This window comes from Bipolaris victoriae (genome assembly GCF_000527765.1).
Source record: "Bipolaris victoriae FI3 unplaced genomic scaffold scaffold_133, whole genome shotgun sequence".
NCBI lineage: Eukaryota > Fungi > Ascomycota > Dothideomycetes > Pleosporales > Pleosporaceae > Bipolaris > Bipolaris victoriae.
The window spans coordinates 656-23,574 of NW_014575259.1; the positions used below are offsets into that span (position 1 = coordinate 656).

Below are 22,919 nucleotides of genomic sequence, written 5' to 3' on the forward strand. Positions count from 1 at the left end.
AAGTCCGAAGACAACCTTTCTCCCCATCTCAGAATCCTAGAATACATCTGAAGAATCGAAACAATAACAACAAAGGAAAAATAGCTGCATGCAGCGATGGCGGTGACAGTGATGATGAGCCCTTCAAGCTCGATGACGGTGGGGGCGGCAATCTAATATGACTATGCAATACACACAAAAAAACTCTATAATGGTTCTCATAGCGTGGCTTTTCCCTTCCGAAAAACAAGAAAAGAAAAGCACACCAGTGGGGGTAGGTGGGGGTATCAAAGAAAAAGAAAAGACAAAAAACTTTCTCTCACTCTTCTATATGCTCGCTGTTCAACACAAGGAAAAAGGAAAAAAAAGCGTATAGGCAAGAAAAGGTTGCGTAGGGGCGTGAGTCGTATATGAGGCATATCGTTACACGTCCTTTTTTTCTTTTTTTCTTTTTTTGTTTCTCTTCTAGTTCTGCGTCGCATACATGTGCAATTGGTCATGCATTTGGGGTGTCAAATGACGAAATGATTGTTGCTGGTGGTGCATGAGATGCTGTTGATGTTGGAGATGCTGCTGGTGTTGCATTTGGAGATGAGGCGGTTGCTGTTGCTGCTGTTGTTGTTGCTGCTGCTGCTGCTGTTGCGGCTCAGGTGTGTGCCGCATGCCCATTACTGCAACAGGATAATCCGCATTCATGTCTGGCATGGTTTGGCTCATACTCGATGACGGCCTGGAATGAGTGGAACTACTCCTAGACGCGCCTAGCCGATTACCAATCTTATGAAGGGGTTTCGTGATCAGCTGACCAAATGACGGGCGGTCGTAGTACTGCGATTCTTCGAATTGAGGTGCACCGCCGAAGTAATTCGGGTATAGTGCCTCTAATGGATTAGGAGGAGCCTTGGCCTGATCAATGTACTCGTTAGGGTACATTTGAGCTTGCTGAGTGTGATCCATGATTGGGGTGTGTGTATTTGGTGTGTGCATTGCGGCCGTAGTCATAGCCGGTGGGAGATCGGGTATAGCCGGTTGCGCTACATCAAGGTAATCTCCAGGATCCACATCCATGTAGCTGATACGGTGGTTTGTGTTGTCGCGAGCGGGCGACTGTGGCTCCATAAATGGCGAAGATGCGCAATCATAATTTGGTATATGCGATAAGGAGTTGATGGCGCGGACCAATGCCGCATTTACAGTTGCAAGGCGAGCCCGTGCAACGTGCGGATCAGAATTTCCAATGAGAACATGCATTCTCTGCTCTCGTGATAACTTTTCGACATTTGGTACAGAGTCCCTGGATGGCGTGACAAAACCTGGGGGTAGCTGTTGGTCGACGGGATCTAGTTGCATGTCAGAACGTAGGCTCAAGGCAGTGATGAGAACCTCTTCTCGGCTCGGTCGGAGATCACAGCATTGAAGCTTCTGTCGGAGGATCCGTGTGTTGTCAGGACACCAGCTGATCTGTGAGCGGCTCTCTCGGAGCCTTTCGTCCAGACAGGCAATCAATTCCTTCCAAGTATCGTAGAGAGCTTCTTGCCGAATCAGATTCCGAATGACATTCGAGTACTTCCACTGGTCTATTGTGGCGCCGTTCTTCATATGTTTTGCCACATGGTCGCATCGCTCATCCCAGCCGATGCTAACCTCTTTGCACTTGTCGAAACCGCAGCCGAATACCCGTCGAGGGAGGAGGGTGATGCCAATGTCGGTCAACGATGGCAAGGGCCGGCCGGTGTGATAGCGCTGATGGTGCTTGATGAAGTCCTTTTGCCGATCAAAAATACGGTTGCAGCCGTTGACAATGCACGGCCAATCTTCGCCTGTTTCATGCATTCTCATTTCGTGCTTCTTCCAATCGGACTTGGCCTTGAAAGTCTTTTGGTTCTTTTGTTCGGCACAATAAGTGCAGAACATGTAGGATTCGCCCGTTTGGCTTTGCGACTTGTCATCGTCGGCAAACAAGACGGGAGAGGCGACACTAAGGTTGTCTGTTGGTGTGCTGCTTGGCTCAATCTTGAGGTCGAGTGGACTGTCCGTGTCCGAAGACATGGCAGCAGGCACTGGGCGGGTGGGGTCTAATCCAACTGGATACGAGCGTGGCTCTGGTCGCTTTGGCTGGGAGCGCGACGAAGATGACGAGGCCATGGGAGAATGCCTGTTGCTGTTGCTGCTCGACGAGGAAAATGTCGACGTCATTGACAGCCGGGAGCGCCATGATGAGCCTGATGAAGAGGTGGCGGATGAGCTGACGGTGCTGGTGGACATGAAGGACGAGGCAGTTGAGTTGCGGCCTGGACTCGGTGAGCGCATGGACAGGAGCCAGCCAAAGAGCAAAATTACATACGTGACTCTAGGGCCTGTGAAAACATTCGCTGAATCAAATGCGGAGGATGCCTTGCGAGCAGGGCCTCGATGTGTCGCATGGATTCTTCTGGTATTTCGACATTGTCGTCCATGGTTGCGGTGGAGCCGCTTGCTCGTGGGGGAGAATGGGCCTCGCGAGCTATTGCAACATCCCAGTGGACCCCGCGCAGCCTCGAACTTACAGGCGACTATGGAAGCGCAGTCAATGAAGGTGGATGGGAGGTGGGGAAGTTGTCGAGGTGTTTGGGGGGAGAGTGACAGCCAAGGAATGGAGGGTCGTGTATCCGAGCAGGCATCCGCTACTGTTGGTGCGACAAGTTGATATACGGGCGGGATCACGTCGCCCAAGATTGCAGCGGGGAGGGCGGAAACAGCACTCTTCTAGAAGACGTATGGAAGGATCGTAGAAGCAGCTAAACGGGGGTTGCTCACTGGGGCGCTCGTGCACAATGCCGACAAGACCACGCACCCTGGTTTTGGCCTCAACGCTGGGGCAAGGCTGAGGGTGCTGCAGGGTATGCCAGTATAGCGTGTTTGAATGTGGCGCGACGCGGTGCGGCTGGTCGAGGGGGCCAGGACAAGGTCAGAGAGACGAGGGTGAAGGGCAGCGGCGCGATAGACTAGACTTGCAGAGAGAGTAAGTACTGGTGCGGCTAGATATGTATCTAGATATGCACCTGAGTGCTGGCGTTGACGGCTGGGCTCTGGTGTGTGTGTGTGGCAGGGCGTATAGGTTGTGCAGTTGAGGGCCGCACGCACCCGTGGACCGTCGCAAAACGGGATGGTAAGGGGCTCGCAGTGCGGTACCTGGATGACGCGCCGCTTAATGGGTTGCCCAAACGGGCGTGGTGCTGCCATTCTGCCATGGGGGCCCTTTACTGCACCCACAAGGGCCCTGATGCCATTTCGTTGCACGCGCCCACCGTCGGCACGCCGCCGCCGCTGTTGCCCACACCGGCCGGCTCACCAGCGCGCGAGCGAGCGAGTGAGGGCTCGTCCTGCCACGTTGTGCACGAACGGGTGGAGGTGTCCTTGCTGAGTTCGCCCAAGTGTGCCAGGAGTGCGTAGTACTTTGTTTCCTCACCCACAACGTCTTCTGCCCACCCAGGCCCACAGCACAGCAAAGGGCTCGAATGCCATGCATTCCCCCACTCTCCCCCCCACTGACTGACTGACCGATCACCAACCAAGACAGCTCTCAGTGGCGGAGGCATCGGAAAGTGCTGACGGCACGACTGTGCTGCTCCGTGCACGTCTTGCGCCGGCGATGGGGCCTAGTAGGTGTAGTGGTAGTGACAGTGACAGCGATAGTCAGGCCAGTGGAATCATGATCGTGTACTACCCTGCCGTCGAGCGTGGTGTGTGTGTTTACCTACCTACCGTGCCTTTGCGGTCCTTTGTCGCTAGCTGCAGGTGCTGTCATGGCATGTCCCAGCCCATCCGCGGAGGAGAGTGCAATGTTTTAGGACCACGCCACAAGGTGGGCTGGGGTCCATGGCTGCTCCAACTAGGCGGACCCATTGATCCTGAAGCCATTTGCAGAGCTAACGTCCAGTGTTGGCGGTGGTTGGAGTGAGCAATGGGCAAATGGGCGGCTGCCAGTGGACGCGGACGCGGACGCGCATAGCGTGGGGATAGGGTTTGTTGTCACGTGACTTGACGCGCCTTCTCCAAGCATGACTCCGACCCTGACGGCGCCTTCCAGCTAGGTTTGCGGGCGTTCACCCCCATTCTTCCCCACCATGGTCGCCCTGTCTCTCCAATTCTCCAACCCTGGTGCCCTCGTACCTGCTGGTGTCTGTCCTGCATCCAGACCCTTTTCTCTAAAAACAGATCTTTGCACTACCCGAAAATATCTCTCTCCATCCGTGCGCCGCATGCCGTCGTTGGTCAGTACGCGAACGGCGCAGGTCGCTGGGTGACCATACCAAGGCCGTCTCTACTCAACATGTCCAGTGACGATTTTTACTGCCCTGAGACGCGGAACACTGTGACCATGGCCTTGTCATGCATGCATGTGCTTTGAACTATCCACGCATGCAGTCACCAAAAACAGCAGGTAGATCAGGTACGTACTGCGCAAGTAAATAAGCACCCGACCCGACAGCAGAGAAACTTGCGGCGACTATGCCCTCCCTAGCCGGCAGAACATCACCGCTGTCACGCATGCCGCAACCTATCCATGGCCAATAGACAAAGTTCCGTCAGAATGCGCTTCTGCTATTTCCAGCATCCAATCATGTCCGTCCAGGCACACGTCCGTTGCGCAGCATATGCATGTAACTAGCAATCCGAAGCCCAGCGGCAGTTGCATGGCAAGAAGAGCCGCTCTCGACTGGCAACAGCCGCAAGCTGCATAGCACTCACCCCATACCAACCCGAAAAACGGTAGCCTGGGGTCTCTCCGCCCACCCGACTTTCCCTTTTCGCCAATCCGCACTCGCTTCAACACGCTACGTAACGTCATTTCCTTGATCAACAGAATAGCCTTTGGAGCTTGGACGCGATCCACACTCGCCTATGTCCGCGCCGCACTCAATCGATTGCGACGGACACGGCAGAGGGACACATGTGCCTGTATTTAACCGTGAAGCCCTACCCGTGAAACCACTAGGCACATGCCGCCCGGGGTGATGTAGTCCGGCTGCCCACGGAGCTATCACGGAGCTGCTACCGAAGCCGACTCAAGCCATTCCCACTAGGACTACTTTACACCGACGCAAACCTCGAAAGGGGTACATGCCATGGCCGGAGCAGAAACAATATTACACGTTGTTGTAGGCATATTTGCTGCTGACACGATTACAAGGTTAGCTAGGATCTTGTAAGCCACGAGTGACAGACCCTATCTTGAAGAACCTAACTAGGCCGCCTGTATTTATATTGCTCCACCTTGGCTCAAGAAGCTTCCTTGTTTGTATATTGATAAAGCTTGTTGGACAAAATGTCTGTGCAAGTTTCACAGACGGAAAAGATCTTCTCGCGCAGGGTCACTTACTCTCCCTCTTTTCCAAAGAGATTTGACAGAATGCAAGAATGGTCTCATGTCAAAGCCACCTATTCCACTTTCTCTTCTACTTGGAAACATTACTACATCTTAAATATATATGCAAAGAAGAATCAAATATATACAAAAAACAAGAAGATTCCACACATCCAACACCCACAACTAACTCACAAACTTGCCATCACAGTCAAAGTCCCCCTTTGTCCTGAAATTGCACGAACTAGGCTTTCCACCTCCCGTAACATGCACGTTATTAAACGTGAAATCACTGCAACTTCCCTCTCCACACAGAATATAGTAGTTGCGTCCCTCGCGCGTCGCCGTGCCCCAGATATTCTGCATGGTGATATTCTGGATCTTGACGCCATTCGTCGGCTTTCCCGTTGGGCCACCGTTGAGGTAGTCCTGCTGAACATCAATACCATAGATGGAGATATTCTCCAGAAAGATATTCTTGAACAAAATATTCGAAATGGATCCCGTAGTGTTTGAGTTTGACTTGATCCTTGCTCCGTTCTCGGCGTTGAGAACAATGGAGTTTGTAAAGGAGATGTTGTTGACGATGTTATCTACGCTTGATTAGTAACATGCTCACGTGAATCTAGCTCTACTATTCCTCTTCTGCACATGAAGAAAGGAAGGAAAAAAGGAGAAGGGAAAAAAAATACTTACTCGACTTTCCACCAACCGATCCAATCGACAACCCATGACTTCCATTACACCACATGTTATCCACCACCACACCATCCCCACTCGTCACCGCAACACAATCATCCTGATTTACAACCACACTATCCCTAATCCTCACCTGCTTACTACTCGCGACCCCAAACCCATCGCTATTATGCGCCGCCGCCAACCCATTTGACACATTATTCGGCGCATAACCCTCTGCATTATCCAGCCTAATACGATACACATCCAAGTCCACACTATTCGTAATCGAAAAGCAGTGCACAGGGTAATTCTTGATGTAGATATCATGAATGGCAGAACAACCAGTCACGTTCTTGACTTCGATAAAGTGGTTGGGCTTGATGCGGCCACCATTGCTGCCAAGCCCATCCCACCATGCGGGGCCGTTGCCGTTGAGGACAGCGAAGGGGGCGGCGGTGATTTCGATGTCGGTGCCGCTGACGATTATAAAGGGGTAGTTTGCTGCGGCGTACTCCCAGAACGTGGTGCCCGCGAAGGTTACTTTGGCGCCACGTTGCAGCTTGGAGAGGTCGATGGTGCGGTTGCCGGGTACGCGGATGTTGTCCAGGGTGATGTGCGTGCAGGCGGCTACTGCCGCGGGGATTTGCGTGTATTGGGTTACATGGCAGATGGGGTTGAAGGGTGGCGGCGGGTGTCTGCGTGGGCAGTTTGAGGGCACCGCAGCGACTTGTGTGGCGCTGACGAGAGCGAGGAGGGTGGAAAGGTCTGGTTTGGGGAGTGGTGTTGTTAGATACGAATGTTTAATCTCTAGTACGGGCCATTGATGGTGGGATCAAGAGTGGTCTTACTATTGCCCAACATGACTACTACTACTTTCAAATCCCTTAGTATCTAACAACAACAAAAAACACCCAACGATAAAATAGGTGTTAAAGAGTGAAAATAGATAAAAAACAACCCAGGGACCTAGCCCCGTCTATCTAAATACCTCGCAACTACCCTACACCCTGCAATCCGCCAAGCGGGTCTCGCTCACCGTCCTTATTTCCCGGCACGCCGCTAAATTTCTCATTACTTACCTTGCTCCGCCTTTTGGTAATATCCCCTGCCGCTCTCTCTCGGTGCTTAACAACAACAAAAAAGCCGCCACTAAGCTAGCCCTTTCAATTATCTGGATTCACGTTCGTTATCTCTTTTTCGCCCCCGCCGTTTGGCCCCCAATATTTCTGCATATGTTATATGCAACAAGCATGCCCAAGCATCGCAAGCGAGGCTTAATCAAGCACCCAAGCCTGCGGAGCGAGGGCCCCACTTTCTGCGCCTGTTGGACAGGGCTAGAAAAAAATGAATCGTTGGACGGGTTTTATTTGACGTACGTTTACATGCCCTACCCTTTTTTTCATTTTCCATACACAACGAAAGTAAGATAATAGCTTCAAAAAAACCCTACACATCAGTTTCTTATGAAGTCAGGGGGGTTTTAACGGATATCACACAATATGTAAACCCGTTTTCCCCAACCTAAGTAGCATCTAGTATTTCCCTTTTTTGTTTTTGCGTCCTTCCTCGGCGCTACTTCCCAGCCGTGTTGTAATTTAAAACAAAATTCACCCCCTCCCACAATGTTTGCAAATCTCGCTCTTTTTGCTGCATTTCTGTCTAGTCGGATTTACCCCCCCCCCCTAAAAAAACATATATGCAATATGTACGTGCGCTAAAAAGCATGTACCTTGAGCATAAAAAAAAGGTATTCTGCTGCAGACTTGACTGGTGCGTGGTTTTGGTAGTAGTAGTACTAGTACTAATGCGACCCCGGAAAACAAGAACAAACAATATAATAGTAGGAATGAAGATAGCCTACCAAGTATATAATACCTCACAAGCAAACGCGAGTATAGCTGTTACCCATACTTCCCGCCGTTCTTCTCTCCCCCCGGTCATCCATTCCCTCCCCTCCCACTTCCCTACGCAACCCGCAGACGGAAAATCTCCCTTCCGTCCATATACAACCCAGCCCCCCGTCCCACTACCCTGCCTGCCCCGCTCGCTCGCCTGCGCCCGCATAGAAAAGCCATTCAAGGGGACCGGGGGCCATATTATTATGTCAGCAAAAAAAAGTGGAAGGGTACGGTTGCAAGGGAAGGAGGAGAGTTATATTAAGCACTTTGCAAACGTCTTTCTTAGGACGTTCAGCGCACGGGCCACACACGGCAGGTGGGTTGATGACGATACGAGAAGAGCATGCAAGAGGGTGATGGGGAGCGGGATGTAGGATGAGGGATGGAGGGATGGTGGCCCCTTTCATTTTGTGATGAGGAAAGAGGGGACGTGGAGTGTGGATTGGTGGAATGTGAGACTTTGTGGGGAATTCGAGGTCTTTGGGGGGGGGGGTGTAAGTATTGCCGGGGGGTTTGGACTAGGGTTGTTGGATTCTGAGTGTAGGGTATGCTTGGAGATGCCTATGTAGAGGAGGGGGGGTTTTTTTTTACCAAAAAAAAGTGCGGAAAATCTTATTGGAGAAAGAAATCAATTTTCTTCGGATTGTCTGTCTGTGTTTGAATACTTCGATCGGATATGGCGAAATGCATTTTGAAACCAAAGTAAAAAAAAACATTAACAATTTACTGCAAAACTCAAATGGACACCACAGAACTGGCATTTTCAATAACCGAACAACCTTTTTAAATCATCCCCATAAAAAAACACTGGAACAATACCCTCTATCCATACTCCACTTTTTCAGCCTCCCCCCTCATAGCCCTTCATCTTTTCAATGGACCTCCGCACCCTCAACCTTCTTCTCCGCTCCATGTCTAAAATCCGGAGTACTAGGTCGTGACCGCTCACCCCCAAAGAAGGCAATATTCTCTCTAAGCGCAATATACTCGCTATCAGCATATCCCAGCGCCTCTCTAATCTGCGTAGAATGCAATCCCTTGATCCTCCGAATCTCCGTAGCCGAGTAATTCACGACTGCCCGCCCAATCTCAAACGGCGCGGGGTTATGCAGTTCAAATGCAGGAGGTTGGTGTGGAGATGATAGCTGATGGATATGAGAAGAAGAAGCGGAAGGGGTGAGAGGGTGTCGGATAGGAATGGGAGCGTGGACAGCGTGGGCTGCTGCACCGGGGGTGGTGGGGACTTGGCTTGGTGAAGCGGGAGTTTGGGATTGAGAAGATTTGGAGGAGGAGGAAGAGAGACGTTTTACGACGACAACGCGGACGGCTTCTTGTTGGGCAAAGTGGCCGTCTACGTCTACAATTCCTGCGGGGAGGAGTCCGGCTTTGTCGCTCAGAGCGGCCCAGGCGCCTTGGTCAATGTAGATGGTGCCGTGGGGGGCTAGGCCGTGGAGGATCCAGAAGTAGCGGTCGCGTATGGGGTTGGATATGGGAAGGAAGCGGGTATGCAGGGGACAAGGGTCTTCGGTTTGTGGGGATGACGCTCGCGTTAGTGGTTGCTGCCCTAGTGATGCTGTCGAGGCCGACAGATCTTGGCTTGCTTCTTGAGATGGAGTGTGGGTGCCCTCTTCCTGGAAGTTGGTGACCGAGTTCCGACTTGACATTCTCGACTTCCTGTGTTTCTCCGCATGGGCAATAATACTCGAGATGTTACCTGGCTTGCTACTCTTGGTGATGACTGTAGTAACGCCCGCGCTGGTTGCCAGTCTTGCCGCTACAATCTTGGTGCTCATGCCTCCTGTGCCCAGTGAACTTCCTGCAGAACTGACATCGGCCGCCAACTCAGCAATATCCTCAACTACGGGGATAGACTTTGCATCTGGATTCGAACGCGGGTTCTTGTCATACAGACAGTCTACGTCTGTCATGAGGAAGAGATAGTCCGCCTGCACCATGCCCGCTGTAATGGCACTTAGCGTGTCATTGTCACCAAATTTGATTTCCGTAACCGCCAGCGTATCGTTCTCGTTGACGATTGGAATGACGCCCATGCTGAGCAGCTCAATAAAGGTATTCTGCGCATTCTGGTACTGCGTGCGATCTGCGATGTCGTTCCTCGTCAACAACACCTGCGCAATCGGCTGCTCCAGATTGCCAAAAAGCTGATCCCACAGTGACATCAATCTACTCTGGCCAATCGCAGCAAGCGCCTGTACTTGTGGAAGGTGTTTGGGGCGGCGTGGGAGGTTCATGCGTCGTAGGCCCACGCCAATGGCGCCCGACGAGACGATGACGACGTGGTGGCCGGCAGCACGCAGACTACATGCTGTCTCGACTATGAGAGAGAGGATGGAGAGGAGGGGCTGGTGGGTCTTCTCGTCGACTATCGAGGAAGTGCCTGGGTGTGTTGGTTAGGTGCCCTCTTCTTTCTGTTGTGAAATCTGTACAATAATGTATTTACCAAGCTTGATGACGACGGTGAGTTGGCCAGGATGCTTGCGTATGTGGACAGCCATTGTAGCGGTGGAAGCAGGACGGTCGACAGAGACAGCGCAGTTCTTTGAATAAGCCACTTGAAGAAAAATAAACCCGTTCTTTATACTTTATATTCGCGCGCAACACATGACTGGAACGAGCCCAAACTTCCCTGTGCCTCGCAACACTACCGATCTTCGGGCTGCCCCTGCGCGCGGCGACGTCTGCCCTCCGATTGGCTCCCCGCGCATCCCACCACCCCATCTCCACCTAAACTTTTCGCGGCTGGGTCAATTCACCAGCGAGCATCTCCATCCCACCAGCTACAAACATGTCGAAACCCGAGACAGCGCCCGACGGCGCCTCCATTTCCGCCATGGCGCAGCCGCCGCCTGCAAAGATCGATCCCGTATACTACACCTGGTCGAGCGCCTTCAACATCCTGCTCGGCCGCATGACCGGCCAGCGCGACATCTCCCTCGAAAAGAACTACTTTGGCGAGATGGATACAATCAAAGCCGACTCCATCTGTAGGCGCTGTGAGTCCAATAAGGAGTACCTGCTGCAATACAGCCCCGTCATCCGCTTCATGCAAGATGAAGTGTACAAGCTAGGCGGTGACTTAAACAAAGACAACATCCTATGTCGCATGTGTACGAATGAGCAGAGCGGTGGATTCTCGCTTGACCATGGTATCTTGCTGTGCGCCAACAAGTTTCGCAATCGCGGACACCAGGAGGATACAATGGCCCATGAGATGGTTCATGCGTGGGACCACCTCAAGTTCAAGGTTGAGCCGGATAACCTTAGACATCAGGCTTGCTTGGAGATCAGGGCTTCGACATTGTCCGGAGAGTGCAGGTTTGCCCGCGAATTTTTCACGAGGAACCAATGGAGGATTACCGAGCAGTTGCAGGCTTGTGTAAGGAGGAGGGCTACGCTGAGTATGCTGGCCAGACCAGGCATCAGGGACCAGGAACACGCAGGCAAGGTGGTGAACGAGGTCTGGGAAAGCTGCTTTAGAGATACCAGGCCGTTTGATGAAATCTACCGGTAGACGGGACGTGGGCATGAGTGTACGATAATCTGTATTGGGAACCGTTGTTGTAAATATGCATAGCGAACGGCGTTTGGCAGGCAAGTCTAACAGGCACGGCAATCTTCGCTCAAGATGATGGGATGAAATTGAACATGAAATTCTGGTCTTGCATTTAATGATTAATGGAAGCTGATATGAACAAGGTAAACGCCGATGAGATAAGGGAAGGCTAGCAAAAACTCCGAGCAATGCGATCAGATCATATGGTTCCAGTGACTTCCGTGGGTTGCGCCTGTTCGCCGTCATAGCAGTTAAACATAAAATAAATGGCACCAGGTCTTGGCTTAGAAGCTCTCCTCAGAGTCGTCCGAACTGCTGCGGGACTTGCCTCCAGACGTACGCTCATATGCTCTGGGGCTGCCCTTGCAGTGCTTGACAATCCAGGGATGTCTCTCAACATCCTCCAAGGCAATACGCTTCTCAGGATCCAGCACCAACAATCGCTTAATCAGATCCCGTGCTTCTGAGCTGACAAAGCTGGGCACTGTGTACTCTCCCCTCGCAATCTTGCGCTGTGTCATGACTTGTGTGTCCTCAAAAGGCGCCTCACCGACCAAGAATTCGTATGTCAAGACACCCAAACTCCACAGGTCGACCTTCTCAGTGTAGTAGTTGTCCTTGCCGCCGCCACGAAGCATCTCCGGAGGAAGGTAGTCAAGCGTTCCGCACATGGTGTTGCGGCGGTTGTTAGGGGCGTGGACCGACCAACCGAAGTCGGAAATCTTGATCTCGCCGTGGATGCCGACTAGAATGTTTTCAGGCTTAATATCGCGGTGCATGACGTGCTTCTTGTGGAGATACTTGAGGGCGGCAGCCATCTGGGCAACGTACTGGGCAGCCTTCCATTCCGGGAAGCGCTGCTCCTTGCGCAGGTGCTTGTACAGCTCTCCCTTTCCTGCAAACTCGAGAATGAGGAAGATGCGCTTGGCGTCGTGGAAATGACCAAACAGCTTGAGAATGTTGGGATGGGTGAGGTGAGATTGGATCTCAATCTCTCGCCTAACCTGCTTCTCGACCTTGCCTTGTTGGAGCTCGGACTTGTGCAGGACCTTGAGGGCGCAGACAAAGCCTGAAGCACGCTCTTTTGCGAGGTATACGCGACCGAATTTACCCTTTCCGAGCGGCTTGCCAATCTCGAACATGCCCAGATGCCATTGCTTGGGGGTTGCGGGATTTGAGGGAACGCTGTACACCGCTGATTCGGTGAGGGTGCGGCGGTGAGACGAGCTGTGCTCTGAGGGCCGGCCGGCGTTTGCAGCAAGGTTGACCTTTGCGATGTTTGCCGTCTTTGCGTTTTGTGTCGCGATCTTCTGGAGAGGGATCTGGTGAGGCAGCTTCATGCGGTTGGCTGCTGATTGCGAGGTTGAAAGGCCAGCTACCGAAGGCTGGATCTTGTTAGAACCGCTGGCACAAAGCTTATCGGAAGGGTACATACCTTCTTGGCCTTTTGGTAGGCTGCGTTAGACGCAGCCTGGTCGTCATTCTCGTCGTGGATCGTGGTGCGCTCAAAGGCGGCCTCGAGGTTTGCAACGTCGGCCATGGCGGTGTGATGCAAGCTGTAGCGACAGGAGACGAGTCAAGATCAGAGGGGGGCAGCCAAAACCTGCTACTTCACTCAGAGTACGGATATCTCTTGGAGACGAGGGCGTGATGATCACTTGGAGATGGGGATGGGTTCAAGGTTGTGGAGGACAGCACGGCCAACAAGTCATCAAACAAGTGGGTTTCGAGCGTTGCTATGGGTGACGGGGGCTTGCCGGACTAGGGCCTGGCGATCGGGGCATCGGGGCTTTGGTTCGCGCCCCACCCCAGCCGTGTCCCCGCCATCGACAATGCACTTATGAGTATAGCCATTCTTGCAAAGGGTGCCGTTTGGTCTTTGTCGCATCCGTGGCGAACATATCATCGTCGCCTGGCCTGCACCATCATGGCATCACTCAACGGCGCCCCCGCGGACACTGTCGCGCCCGGCCATGCCGACACGTCCATTACCAAGGAGGGCTTCAAGATCACGACGCGCAAACTGCCAATCCTCAAGGCGGGGCCCATTGAAGAAATGACCAAAAAGTTGGGGATTGCGCCACCAGAAATGATCTTTGGCGACAACATAGTTCGGATCGATCATGAACAGAGCGGCTGGTATATCGAGTTCAATGCCTTTGACGCGCTGGACCGAGTCGACAAGACGGGCGAGAACATGTTCAAGGTCGCCTATTCCAAGGAATGGCAGCAGAACCGGTTGGTGATGGATATCTTGAAAGCAGTGCGCGCCGCTAACACACCCTAGGCAAAAGCAGTTTGAAGACATCAAAGAAGTTGTCAAGCCCTTTGACTGGTCCTACAGCACCGACTACAAGGGCACCACCCCCTTGGCACCCGCATTCGAGCCGACTGAGACGCAAATACCCCTCGCCCTGCTCAAGCGTCCCGACCCGATACACTTCTTCGATGAGCTCGTGCTTTACGAGGACGAACTGGCTGACAACGGCATTGCCATGCTCTCCTGCAAGGTGCGCGTCATGCCCCAGCGCCTGCTCTTACTTGTTCGCTTCTTCATGCGCCTGGACGACGTGGTTTTCAGAATCCGAGACACTAGGATATTCATCGAGTTCGCAGACAAGGTCATCTTGAGGGAGTATACGGCGAGGGAAGAGAAGTACGAAGAGGTACGGAAGAAGTTGGCCGGCAGGAAAGAAGATGTACTGGCTGCCATGCGGGATCCAAATCGGTTGACCGAACATGTACCTATCGTTGAGCACAAACTAGAAGGACTACAACTAAAGTGAGAAGCCGTGTGCGCCATCAGTACAAGAGTATACACGACGTGTTGTCTGATTGCGAGCGGCGAGGATGTGCCTACAACGCAAGTCTGACTATTCTTTGAACAGGTGGGCTAGATTCGTCCGTCACACAGACCCTGCCTAGAGTTGACACTTGACAGTTTGTCATGTTTGCCCGATCGCATTCACACACTAGATAAAACGGACTCCGAGTAGTACTTAGGGACGGCTCTGCAGGGTCTCGGTGGCCAACATGATGCTTGAGCTGATCATGGAGATAAGTACCGGTCCGGTTCTCGTACGCGCAAGTAATCCAGGATATGTGGCTGTGCCTAATAAGGCGGATATGTCCATGACAAAATGCCGCGCGTACCTAAAATTACTCTCCGAGTCTGCTTATTACACGTGGCTGTGTTACGGCTTGTGGGGCTGACCACTATCATAGCTACAAGACAATGTTCACGTATGTACTACACAGTCAGGAATGTGCCCATGCCTGATTGTGTGCTCGTTCTAGTGCAACTTGGCATGAAAGACTTGCATCTAGACCCAACTCCAGCCCGCTGCGTATACTGCGGGAGCTGCAGCTGCAGACAATAGAACTACATATGTCACATCTGCCAAGTTCAATAAGCTGAGCTTATGCACGGCCGAGGATGCACGATTGAGACTGTACGCAACTTACCATATCTGCAAATCCGGATTTACTTCACGGCAAGAGAAAGATGTGGACTTTTTTCAGCTCTTGTCACATGAGATACCAGAATGCCAGCCTGTCTGGTACAGCACATCAGCAGGTTCATGCACGGTCGACTCTGTGCGTCGGCACATACAGTCCGTCAAAATGTCCGACTGGTCGGCCGAGCGTTCTCGAAATGATCAACAGTCGCTTGTACACGGCCCTTTTTGCACAAGATAAGTAAGATGAGGAGGTATGTTGTCAACATAAGCCCATACCGGGCCAGCATACGGACCCGTATCTGTTATATGACGTCTGCAATCCTGGTGATTTCGAGAGGCTTCTGGGGTAACCTGGGCAAAGCTTGAAGCCAGAACAGGCATAGGTAGCGAAGAGAAAAGCATGCGCCCCGAGGCATCCGAGCGATCATTTCGTCCGGGACTAGGGTAGCAGTACGCTAACTGGTCCATTCAACATCACAATGACCGGCCGTCCTTGACACACACTCGGAACCAAGCAATGCAATTATTGTCAATTTCCTGGGTCGTGGAGATTCCCCTTTGCAAATTCAGTCTTTTTCGAACCAGAATTTATTGTTGTATCAGGGATTTGATTTAATTTCTATGTGTGACGTCCCATCAAAGCCATGTGTTCTTCTTCCGCATACGTCCGGCGGAGCGTATTGCATCCCTACGTCACATAGAAGATCGACCGGACTAACTTTAGCGTTCAGGGTATCTCGGAGGGGTATCTCGGAGCTAGTTCAGGTCTGGACCAACAATTCGGTGATGCGTATGGAGAATGCGATCGGGGATGCCTTGGCTCGACCCAAGCACTTGGGCCTGGGCAGGTAATGTTGGACGAATACGCCTCATGCTACTCGTCCGACGTATTGGCACAAAGTTTAGGAATACGGGCATGAGGAGATTCCGCGACCCGGCATGTTATGACCACTTAGGTCCGAATAGTGGCCACCACATTGATATATCTTTTCGTCCCTGTGTAAAAGAAGGGTTCAAATCGAACGACACTTGATTTCCCACGCCGGCAACAGCTATTGTGACACGCATAATGGCTTCCAACTCTTACGGCGAGGGCCTATTTTCCTCTGGCCATTCATCACAACAACATGACGGTTGCTCACAAATAAACAAGGAGGAGGTAGTGCCCCTCGAACAGGTTGATACCTCCACTTCCTCCGAATCCTCACACACACGACATGGATCCAACGACGAGTCGAAAAGGGTCAAGAGAGTGGGAACATCATCTTCAGCCGACCAAAGGGCCTCAATGGGTCTGCAACGTCGGATGACCCGGTCAGAAATTGATGAAGACGGAAGGCGAGAACTAGTACGCATCTTCACAACAGCGTCTGCAAACGTCACCAGGCAATTAAGCGTTCCGGCGCCAAATGACCCAGCGGTAGACCCCAGCAGCGATGCTTTCGATCTCTCCAAGTTTTTGAACATGCTCCGTCACCAGCTTGAGGGAGAAGGCATTGAGATGAAGAAGCTCAGTGTCGCGTTCAAAAACCTGAACGTTTTTGGTTCTGGAAATGCTCTTCAACTCCAACAGACTGTTGCAGATGTGTTCATGGCCCCCTTTCGGGCTAAGGAAATTTTTGGAAAGACTGAGCGCAAGCAGATCTTGCACTCATTCAACGGTCTAATCCGGGCTGGCGAGCTCTGCATTGTGCTCGGTCGACCCGGCTCGGGTTGTTCTACGCTGTTGAAGGCACTTACTGGCGAACTACACGGTCTCGATACGGACGATTCAGTAATTCACTACAACGGTGTCCCCCAGAATCGGATGATCAAGGAATTCAAGGGTGAAATGGTATACAACCAGGAGGTCGACAGGCACTTCCCTCACTTGACCGTCGGCCAGACTCTGGAATTCGCCGCAGCTGTCCGAACACCATCAAATCGCCCAGGCGGAGCGAGTCGTGACGAATTCGCCCAATTTATGGCCAAGGTTGTCATGGCTGTCCTTGGACTTACACACACATACAACACCAAAGTTGGAGATGATTTTGTACGCGGAGTCTCTGGTGGCGAGCGCAAGCGTGTCTCCGTTGCTGAGATGCTGTTGGCCGGAGCTCCTTTGGCTGCGTGGGACAACTCAACTCGTGGTCTCGACTCGGCTACAGCATTGAAGTTTGTCAACTCTCTAAGAGTCGGCTCCGACTTGACTGGAGGTGCAGCTGCGGTTGCCATCTACCAAGCTAGTCAAAGTGTCTACGACTGCTTCGACAAAGCCACAGTTCTCTACCAAGGGCGCCAGATCTACTTTGGCCCTGCTGACGAAGCTAAGGGATTTTTTGAGCGACAAGGATGGTAAGATACTACTAGCACAAAGCTCTAACATTGTACTGACATGTCATAGGTACTGCCCACCTCGACAGACCACGGGAGACTTCCTCACAGCTGTCACCAATCCAGAAGAGCGAAAGCCCCAAAAGGGTATGGAAAACAAGGTTCCTCGTACTCCTGAGGAATTCGAGAAGTACTGGCTCGAATCCCCAGAGTACCAGGCCTTGCTGGAAGACATTGCCGATTTCGAGGCGGAGCATCCAATCAACGAGCACGCTACTCTTGAGCAACTTCGTCAACAGAAGAACCACCTCCAGGTTCGTGTCCAAACAACTTTCCCTGCAATGTTTCTCCGATATTGACCACCATCTAGGCCAAGCATACTCGCCCCAAGTCGCCTTACCTTATAAGCGTTGCCCTACAGATCAAACTCAACACGCGACGAGCCTACCAGCGCATCCGTGGTGATATCGCTTCGACTGCAGTGCAAGCCGTGCTCAACCTCATCATTGCCCTCATTGTCGGTTCCATGTTCTACGGCCAATCTTCAGGCACCTCCTCATTCCAAGGACGTGGTGGCACCATCTTCCTCGCCATCCTATTCAGCGCCCTGACATCTCTTGGTGAAATCGCTGGTCTGTACTCCCAACGCCCTATAGTCGAGAAACACAATTCGTACGCCTTTTACCATCCGGCTTCCGAAGCCATTGCTGGAATTGTCGCAGATTTACCGGTCAAGTTCGCACAGGCTGTGGTTTTCAATATCATTCTGTACTTTATGGCTGGCCTGCGAAGGACGGCTGGGCAGTTCTTCATCTACTTTATGATTACGTACATGTCCACTTTTATCATGGCCGCCATCTTCCGGACGACCGCCGCAGTTACTCAGACGGCGGCACAGGCCATGGCGGGAGCTGGTATGTTGGTGTTGGTCCTAGTCATCTACACTGGTTTCGTCATTCGCATTCCGCAGATGCCTGACTGGTTTGGCTGGATCAGATGGATCAATCCCATCTTCTACGCTTTCGAGATTCTGCTTGCCAACGAGATGCATGGAGTTGACTTTCCCTGCGACTCGCTTGCACCATCAGGACCTGGCTATTCGCCCGAGGGCAACAACTTCATCTGCAACGCACCAGGCGCAGTTGTTGGAGAAAGGTTTGTCAACGGTGACCGCTTTCTTGAAGTCTCCTACCGGTATTCCTGGAGCCATGTGTGGCGCAACTTTGGTATTCTCTGGGCATTCTTGATCTTCTTCATGATCACGTACTTTTTTGCTGTCGAGATCAACTCTTCTACAACCAGCACCGCCGAGCAGCTCGTCTTCCGCCGTGGACACGTTCCAGCTTACATGCAACCTCAAGGCCAAAAGTCAGACGAAGAATCAGGTCAATCTAAGCCGGAAGTAGCGGAAGGAGCTGGCGATGTCAGCGCCATCGAGGAGGCAAAGGGTATTTTCACATGGCGAGACGTTGTCTATGACATTGAGATAAAGGGTGAGCCCAGACGTCTACTGGATCATGTCTCTGGATATGTAAAGCCTGGTACTATGACTGCACTCATGGGTGTTTCTGGAGCTGGAAAGACGACACTTCTCGATGCTCTCGCCCAGCGCACAACCATGGGCGTCATTACCGGCGACATGTTTGTTAACGGCAAGCCCCTTGATCCTGCATTCCAACGTTCCACCGGCTATGTGCAGCAACAGTAAGCTTCTGTCTTGATGCAAATTTTCTCGAAGATACTAACTAGCCCAGGGATCTACATCTCGAAACCTCTACTGTTCGCGAGGCATTGCAATTTTCCGCTATGCTTCGACAGCCCAAGAATGTCAGCAAGCAAGAGAAATTCGACTATGTCGAGGAGGTCATCAAGATGCTCAACATGTCTGACTTTGCCGAGGCTGTTGTTGGTGTTCCAGGCGAGGGTCTCAATGTTGAACAGCGTAAGCTTCTGACTATCGGTGTTGAACTCGCAGCAAAGCCCAAGCTTCTTCTGTTCCTCGACGAGCCCACGTCTGGTCTTGACTCTCAGGTTAGTAGCAATAATCTCAAATAACCCGCTCGGCATCACAAGGATTTACTGACTTTGCCACAGAGTTCCTGGTCCATTGTCGCCTTCCTCCGCAAACTCGCCTCAGCTGGCCAAGCCATCCTCTGCACCATCCATCAGCCCAGCGCCATCCTCTTCCAAGAATTTGACCGCCTCCTCTTCCTCGCCCGCGGCGGCAAAACCGTCTACTTTGGCGAGCTCGGCGAAAACTCCCGCACCCTCCTCGACTACTTCGAGTCCAACGGCGCCCGAAAATGCGGCGAAGACGAGAACCCCGCAGAGTACATGCTCGAAATCGTAAACGCCGGCAAAAACAACAAAGGTGAAGACTGGTTCAACGTGTGGAGAGCGAGTCAAGAAGCGCAAAACGTCCAGCACGAAATCAACCAGCTCCACGAATCCAAACGCAACGAATCCGTCGACCTCGCCAGCGAAACCGGCTCCTCTGAATTCGCCATGCCGCTTGCCACCCAAATCTACCAGTGCACATACCGCAACTTCCAGCAGTACTGGCGCATGCCCAGCTACGTTATGGCGAAATTCGGCCTTTGCGCTATTGCTGGCCTTTTCATCGGATTTTCTTTTTACAAAGCAAACACCACACAGGCGGGCATGCAAACCATCATCTTCAGCGTCTTCATGATCACCACCATCTTCACGTCGCTGGTGCAGCAAATCCACCCTCTGTTCGTGACCCAGCGCTCCTTGTACGAAGTGCGTGAGCGCCCCTCAAAAGCGTACAGCTGGAAGGCCTTCATGATTGCACACATTTTCGTTGAGATCCCTTACGGCATCATCGCGGGCCTCATCACCTTCGCATGTTTCTACTACCCGGTTGTCGGCGTGAACCAATCGAGCGAGCGCCAGGGTCTCGCAATGCTCTTTTCCGTCCAGCTTCTACTCTTTACCTCCACCTTTGCCGCCATGACCATTTCCGCGCTGCCAAACGCTCAAACGGCATCTGGCCTCGTCTCATTGCTTACGCTCATGAGCATCCTGTTCAACGGTGTCATGCAGCCGCCCAGCCAGCTGCCCGGGTTCTGGATCTTCATGTACCGCGTTAGTCCGTTTACGTATTGGATTGCCGGTCTCGTCAGTACCATGTCGGCGGGGCGCCCTGTCGTGTGTAGTGCGACCGAGGTGCTCAGGTTTGATCCGCCGTCGAATCAGACTTGTGGCGCGTACCTCAGTGCGTTTGCGGCGAGGACTGGCGGCGTCATTCAAAATCCCGATGCTACGGCTGATTGCCACTACTGCACGCTCAAGACTACAGATCAGTTCCTTGCTGGCTCCAAGATTTTTTACTCGGAGCGCTGGAGGAATTTCGGCATTGTTTTTGCGTTTGTTGTGTTTAATGCTTTTATGGCGGTTTTGATGTATTATTTGTTTAGGGTTGCGGATTTGAGTGCGCTCATGGGGAAGTTGAGGGGGTCGAAGAAGAAGGAGACGGCGGAAAAGACGGTGGAGAAGGCGGCGGTGCAGAGTGGCCAGCCTGTTGGTGCTGTTTGAAGGGGGGTTCGTTGAAGATACAGAGTAATGTTTTGGTTGATGGGAGTAATGTCAAATAGTATATAGTTCAGCTCAATATCCTCTTGTAATTAGACACATAATCCATATTTTCAACAATATTTTCTCTCAGTCCAATTACTACATACATCTAAACTACCCATTTTCCTCGATGTGTTTCTGAGACTCCTTGCATGTGCACTTCGGCACCGCTTTCAACCCCTCATCCTGCATTGTAACGCCTTCCTCTATTGATTTTTCTCCCAGAAAGATGCACGAGGCTCGGCATGCTGCCAGCATACAGTTTATCAAGGGTTTCTTACGGTAATTCCTTGACCTTCTACATCATCTTATCTAAGCATGATAGTATCAGGTTCGACTTCTGTCATTATTTATGGAGTCTTCTTGGTGTCAACTTGTTTCCTCGGTTGATGTACATGGAAAATTGTGTTAGCTATGTCAGCCGTGGTATAGGTGGGGTTATAATATGGGTAGGAACGCCTGATTATTGAATTAGTGTTGGTGGTTGTAGTTGAGAAGTGCCGGTCGAAGGATCGGATGGAAGTCGGGTGGCTGGTGGCTGATCGGTGATGGGTCGGGAAAAACAGGGTACATGTACGTACGGTATTGTGGGGACTACAACGGGATCTATTGAACCGGACTACTCTTTTCTTGCTGTTTGACGGTCTACTCTAGTCTTGAAGCGCTTAGGGTGTCGGCAGTCAAGGCCCCGAGAGAACGGGAGGGAGCTAGGAATCTAGCTTTGTTGAGTTGGAGTATGGAGGTCGAAGTGGATGGGGTAGATTCCCAAAGAGGTAATTGTACCAGTCGCGATGCGACGGTTCGGAGACGGCGTAGATTAGACCCTTGAATCTTTGGTTGCCGGAGTTCTAGTAGCGGGTTTGTGTATGTATGAACGCCAACACTTAGGTTAGGCACCATTTCTTGCTCGTCATGGCCTCATTGGTTGGCATTGACCAAGAGTAAAGCCTCATAAAAGTCCAATGCTCGTTCCCGCCTTTGTCTTCGGATCGAGCTTCCGAAGAAGAGCCCCATGGATGACATAGCGCGCGGCTATTGCGCTTCAAATGATGGTTTTCCGTTACCAGGCTGGCAATGCACATAGTAGCCGTTAGGTAACGGGTTTTCCCTGCTTAACAGGCCACCAAATCTTGCATACCGGTCGAGTCGATACAGCCATCTTCCAAGCACATCTCCGCAAAACAATAAATTACAAATGGAGTCCCCTCACCTTGAAATGTGTTGCCAAGTGCGGGAATTTCGGCAGCAGCTATGCGTTCTGTCGTTGTCTAGAAGGCTTCTTGGACTTTTCTTTGATTTGGAGACTAACGTTCGACCTGACAATCCTAACTGTGTCTGAGGCTCAACTTCGGGCGAAGACATGTTTATTGCGGGGAAGCCAGCAAAAGTAGTGCGTCTATGTGGAGTTCTGGAGCCGATCCCCATGTGATAAAAGGTGGATACTGGGGACTTGAGCAGGGCGCATTGCCTAGAAAAGCGTAGCGCATACCGAAAGCACACAACGCTTCCCGACGCTTGGATCGATTCTTGCAAGATTCTTCAACTTCCCTGCAGGCCTCGTGACGAAGGCACGTATTCTGCGGTGCCCGTTGGGACTTCTACTCGGCTATACGAGCATGATTTCTCCACCCCGCTCCACTCCACGGCGGTGGGTGAAAAGCTGGGGCCTTGGGTAGAGAAGAAGCTGCGTTGTCGTACGAGACGAGTTATCCTGAGCGCTAGCCTTGCTATATTAACAGACCATGGCAATCATGGCTTTCCCATGGCGTAGGTAAGCCTATACTAAGTTTCAAACGTCTTCCAGCGCCGTAGTAAAAAAAATTAGGTTCGAAACCAGCAGGCAATTCTCGCGGCTCGGAGCGGACTACCGAGAACATGGCTATGACGCGATTGTAGACTTGTTGGTCGGACCGAGTCATTCACCCCATTGTCACGATCCCCGCAAATCCACACGAGTCATGCGGCTCTGCACTCCGATTCTTGCTCGAATGGATCCCACATGCATCTGCCGAAGCGCAAAACTGTCGAACCGCCATCTTGGCAGTCGTTCCGCAGCCAATCCATGACGT

The 22,919-nt window shown here is 52.0% G+C and overlaps 9 protein-coding genes across 9 annotated transcripts; 4 read left to right on the forward strand and 5 right to left on the reverse strand.

Moving 5' to 3' along the window:
• Positions 1 to 444: 444 nt before the first annotated feature.
• Positions 445 to 2,435, reverse strand: COCVIDRAFT_42094 (hypothetical protein; the record flags this gene model as incomplete). Its single annotated transcript, XM_014696109.1, has 2 exons — positions 445 to 2,270; positions 2,324 to 2,435. 2 exons carry the CDS (start codon positions 2,433 to 2,435, stop codon positions 445 to 447), a joined length of 1,938 nt encoding a protein of 645 aa, XP_014551595.1.
• Positions 2,436 to 3,002: 567 nt separating this feature from the next.
• On the forward strand, positions 3,003 to 4,337 carry COCVIDRAFT_42095 (hypothetical protein; the record flags this gene model as incomplete). The annotated part of the gene is made up of 5 exons (XM_014696110.1): positions 3,003 to 3,050; positions 3,235 to 3,407; positions 3,535 to 3,703; positions 4,157 to 4,253; positions 4,300 to 4,337. The coding sequence occupies 5 exons, from the start codon at positions 3,003 to 3,005 to the stop codon at positions 4,335 to 4,337; spliced, it is 525 nt and encodes a 174-aa protein (XP_014551596.1).
• A 1,175-nt stretch (positions 4,338 to 5,512) lies between these two features.
• COCVIDRAFT_30871 (glycoside hydrolase family 28 protein) lies at positions 5,513 to 6,868 on the reverse strand (the record flags this gene model as incomplete). The annotated part of the gene is made up of 3 exons (XM_014696111.1): positions 5,513 to 5,919; positions 6,023 to 6,772; positions 6,856 to 6,868. 3 exons carry the CDS (start codon positions 6,866 to 6,868, stop codon positions 5,513 to 5,515), a joined length of 1,170 nt encoding a protein of 389 aa, XP_014551597.1.
• Positions 6,869 to 8,777: 1,909 nt separating this feature from the next.
• On the reverse strand, positions 8,778 to 10,421 carry COCVIDRAFT_112422 (hypothetical protein; the record flags this gene model as incomplete). Its single annotated transcript, XM_014696112.1, has 2 exons — positions 8,778 to 10,303; positions 10,367 to 10,421. The coding sequence occupies 2 exons, from the start codon at positions 10,419 to 10,421 to the stop codon at positions 8,778 to 8,780; spliced, it is 1,581 nt and encodes a 526-aa protein (XP_014551598.1).
• A 290-nt stretch (positions 10,422 to 10,711) lies between these two features.
• On the forward strand, positions 10,712 to 11,437 carry COCVIDRAFT_20164 (hypothetical protein; the record flags this gene model as incomplete). Its single annotated transcript, XM_014696106.1, has 1 exon — positions 10,712 to 11,437. The coding sequence occupies one exon, from the start codon at positions 10,712 to 10,714 to the stop codon at positions 11,435 to 11,437; it is 726 nt and encodes a 241-aa protein (XP_014551592.1).
• A 326-nt stretch (positions 11,438 to 11,763) lies between these two features.
• On the reverse strand, positions 11,764 to 13,019 carry COCVIDRAFT_42099 (hypothetical protein; the record flags this gene model as incomplete). The annotated part of the gene is made up of 2 exons (XM_014696113.1): positions 11,764 to 12,864; positions 12,915 to 13,019. The coding sequence occupies 2 exons, from the start codon at positions 13,017 to 13,019 to the stop codon at positions 11,764 to 11,766; spliced, it is 1,206 nt and encodes a 401-aa protein (XP_014551599.1).
• A 387-nt stretch (positions 13,020 to 13,406) lies between these two features.
• Positions 13,407 to 14,265, forward strand: COCVIDRAFT_112400 (hypothetical protein; the record flags this gene model as incomplete). Its single annotated transcript, XM_014696114.1, has 2 exons — positions 13,407 to 13,717; positions 13,767 to 14,265. 2 exons carry the CDS (start codon positions 13,407 to 13,409, stop codon positions 14,263 to 14,265), a joined length of 810 nt encoding a protein of 269 aa, XP_014551600.1.
• A 70-nt stretch (positions 14,266 to 14,335) lies between these two features.
• COCVIDRAFT_112423 (hypothetical protein) lies at positions 14,336 to 14,575 on the reverse strand (the record flags this gene model as incomplete). Its single annotated transcript, XM_014696115.1, has 1 exon — positions 14,336 to 14,575. A coding segment is annotated over one exon (240 nt), but the record flags the coding sequence as incomplete, so codon positions are not given.
• Positions 14,576 to 16,009: 1,434 nt separating this feature from the next.
• Positions 16,010 to 20,811, forward strand: COCVIDRAFT_30876 (hypothetical protein; the record flags this gene model as incomplete). The annotated part of the gene is made up of 5 exons (XM_014696116.1): positions 16,010 to 17,274; positions 17,324 to 17,567; positions 17,624 to 18,957; positions 19,008 to 19,284; positions 19,348 to 20,811. The coding sequence occupies 5 exons, from the start codon at positions 16,010 to 16,012 to the stop codon at positions 20,809 to 20,811; spliced, it is 4,584 nt and encodes a 1,527-aa protein (XP_014551602.1).
• Between the last annotated feature and the right edge of the window lie 2,108 nt (positions 20,812 to 22,919).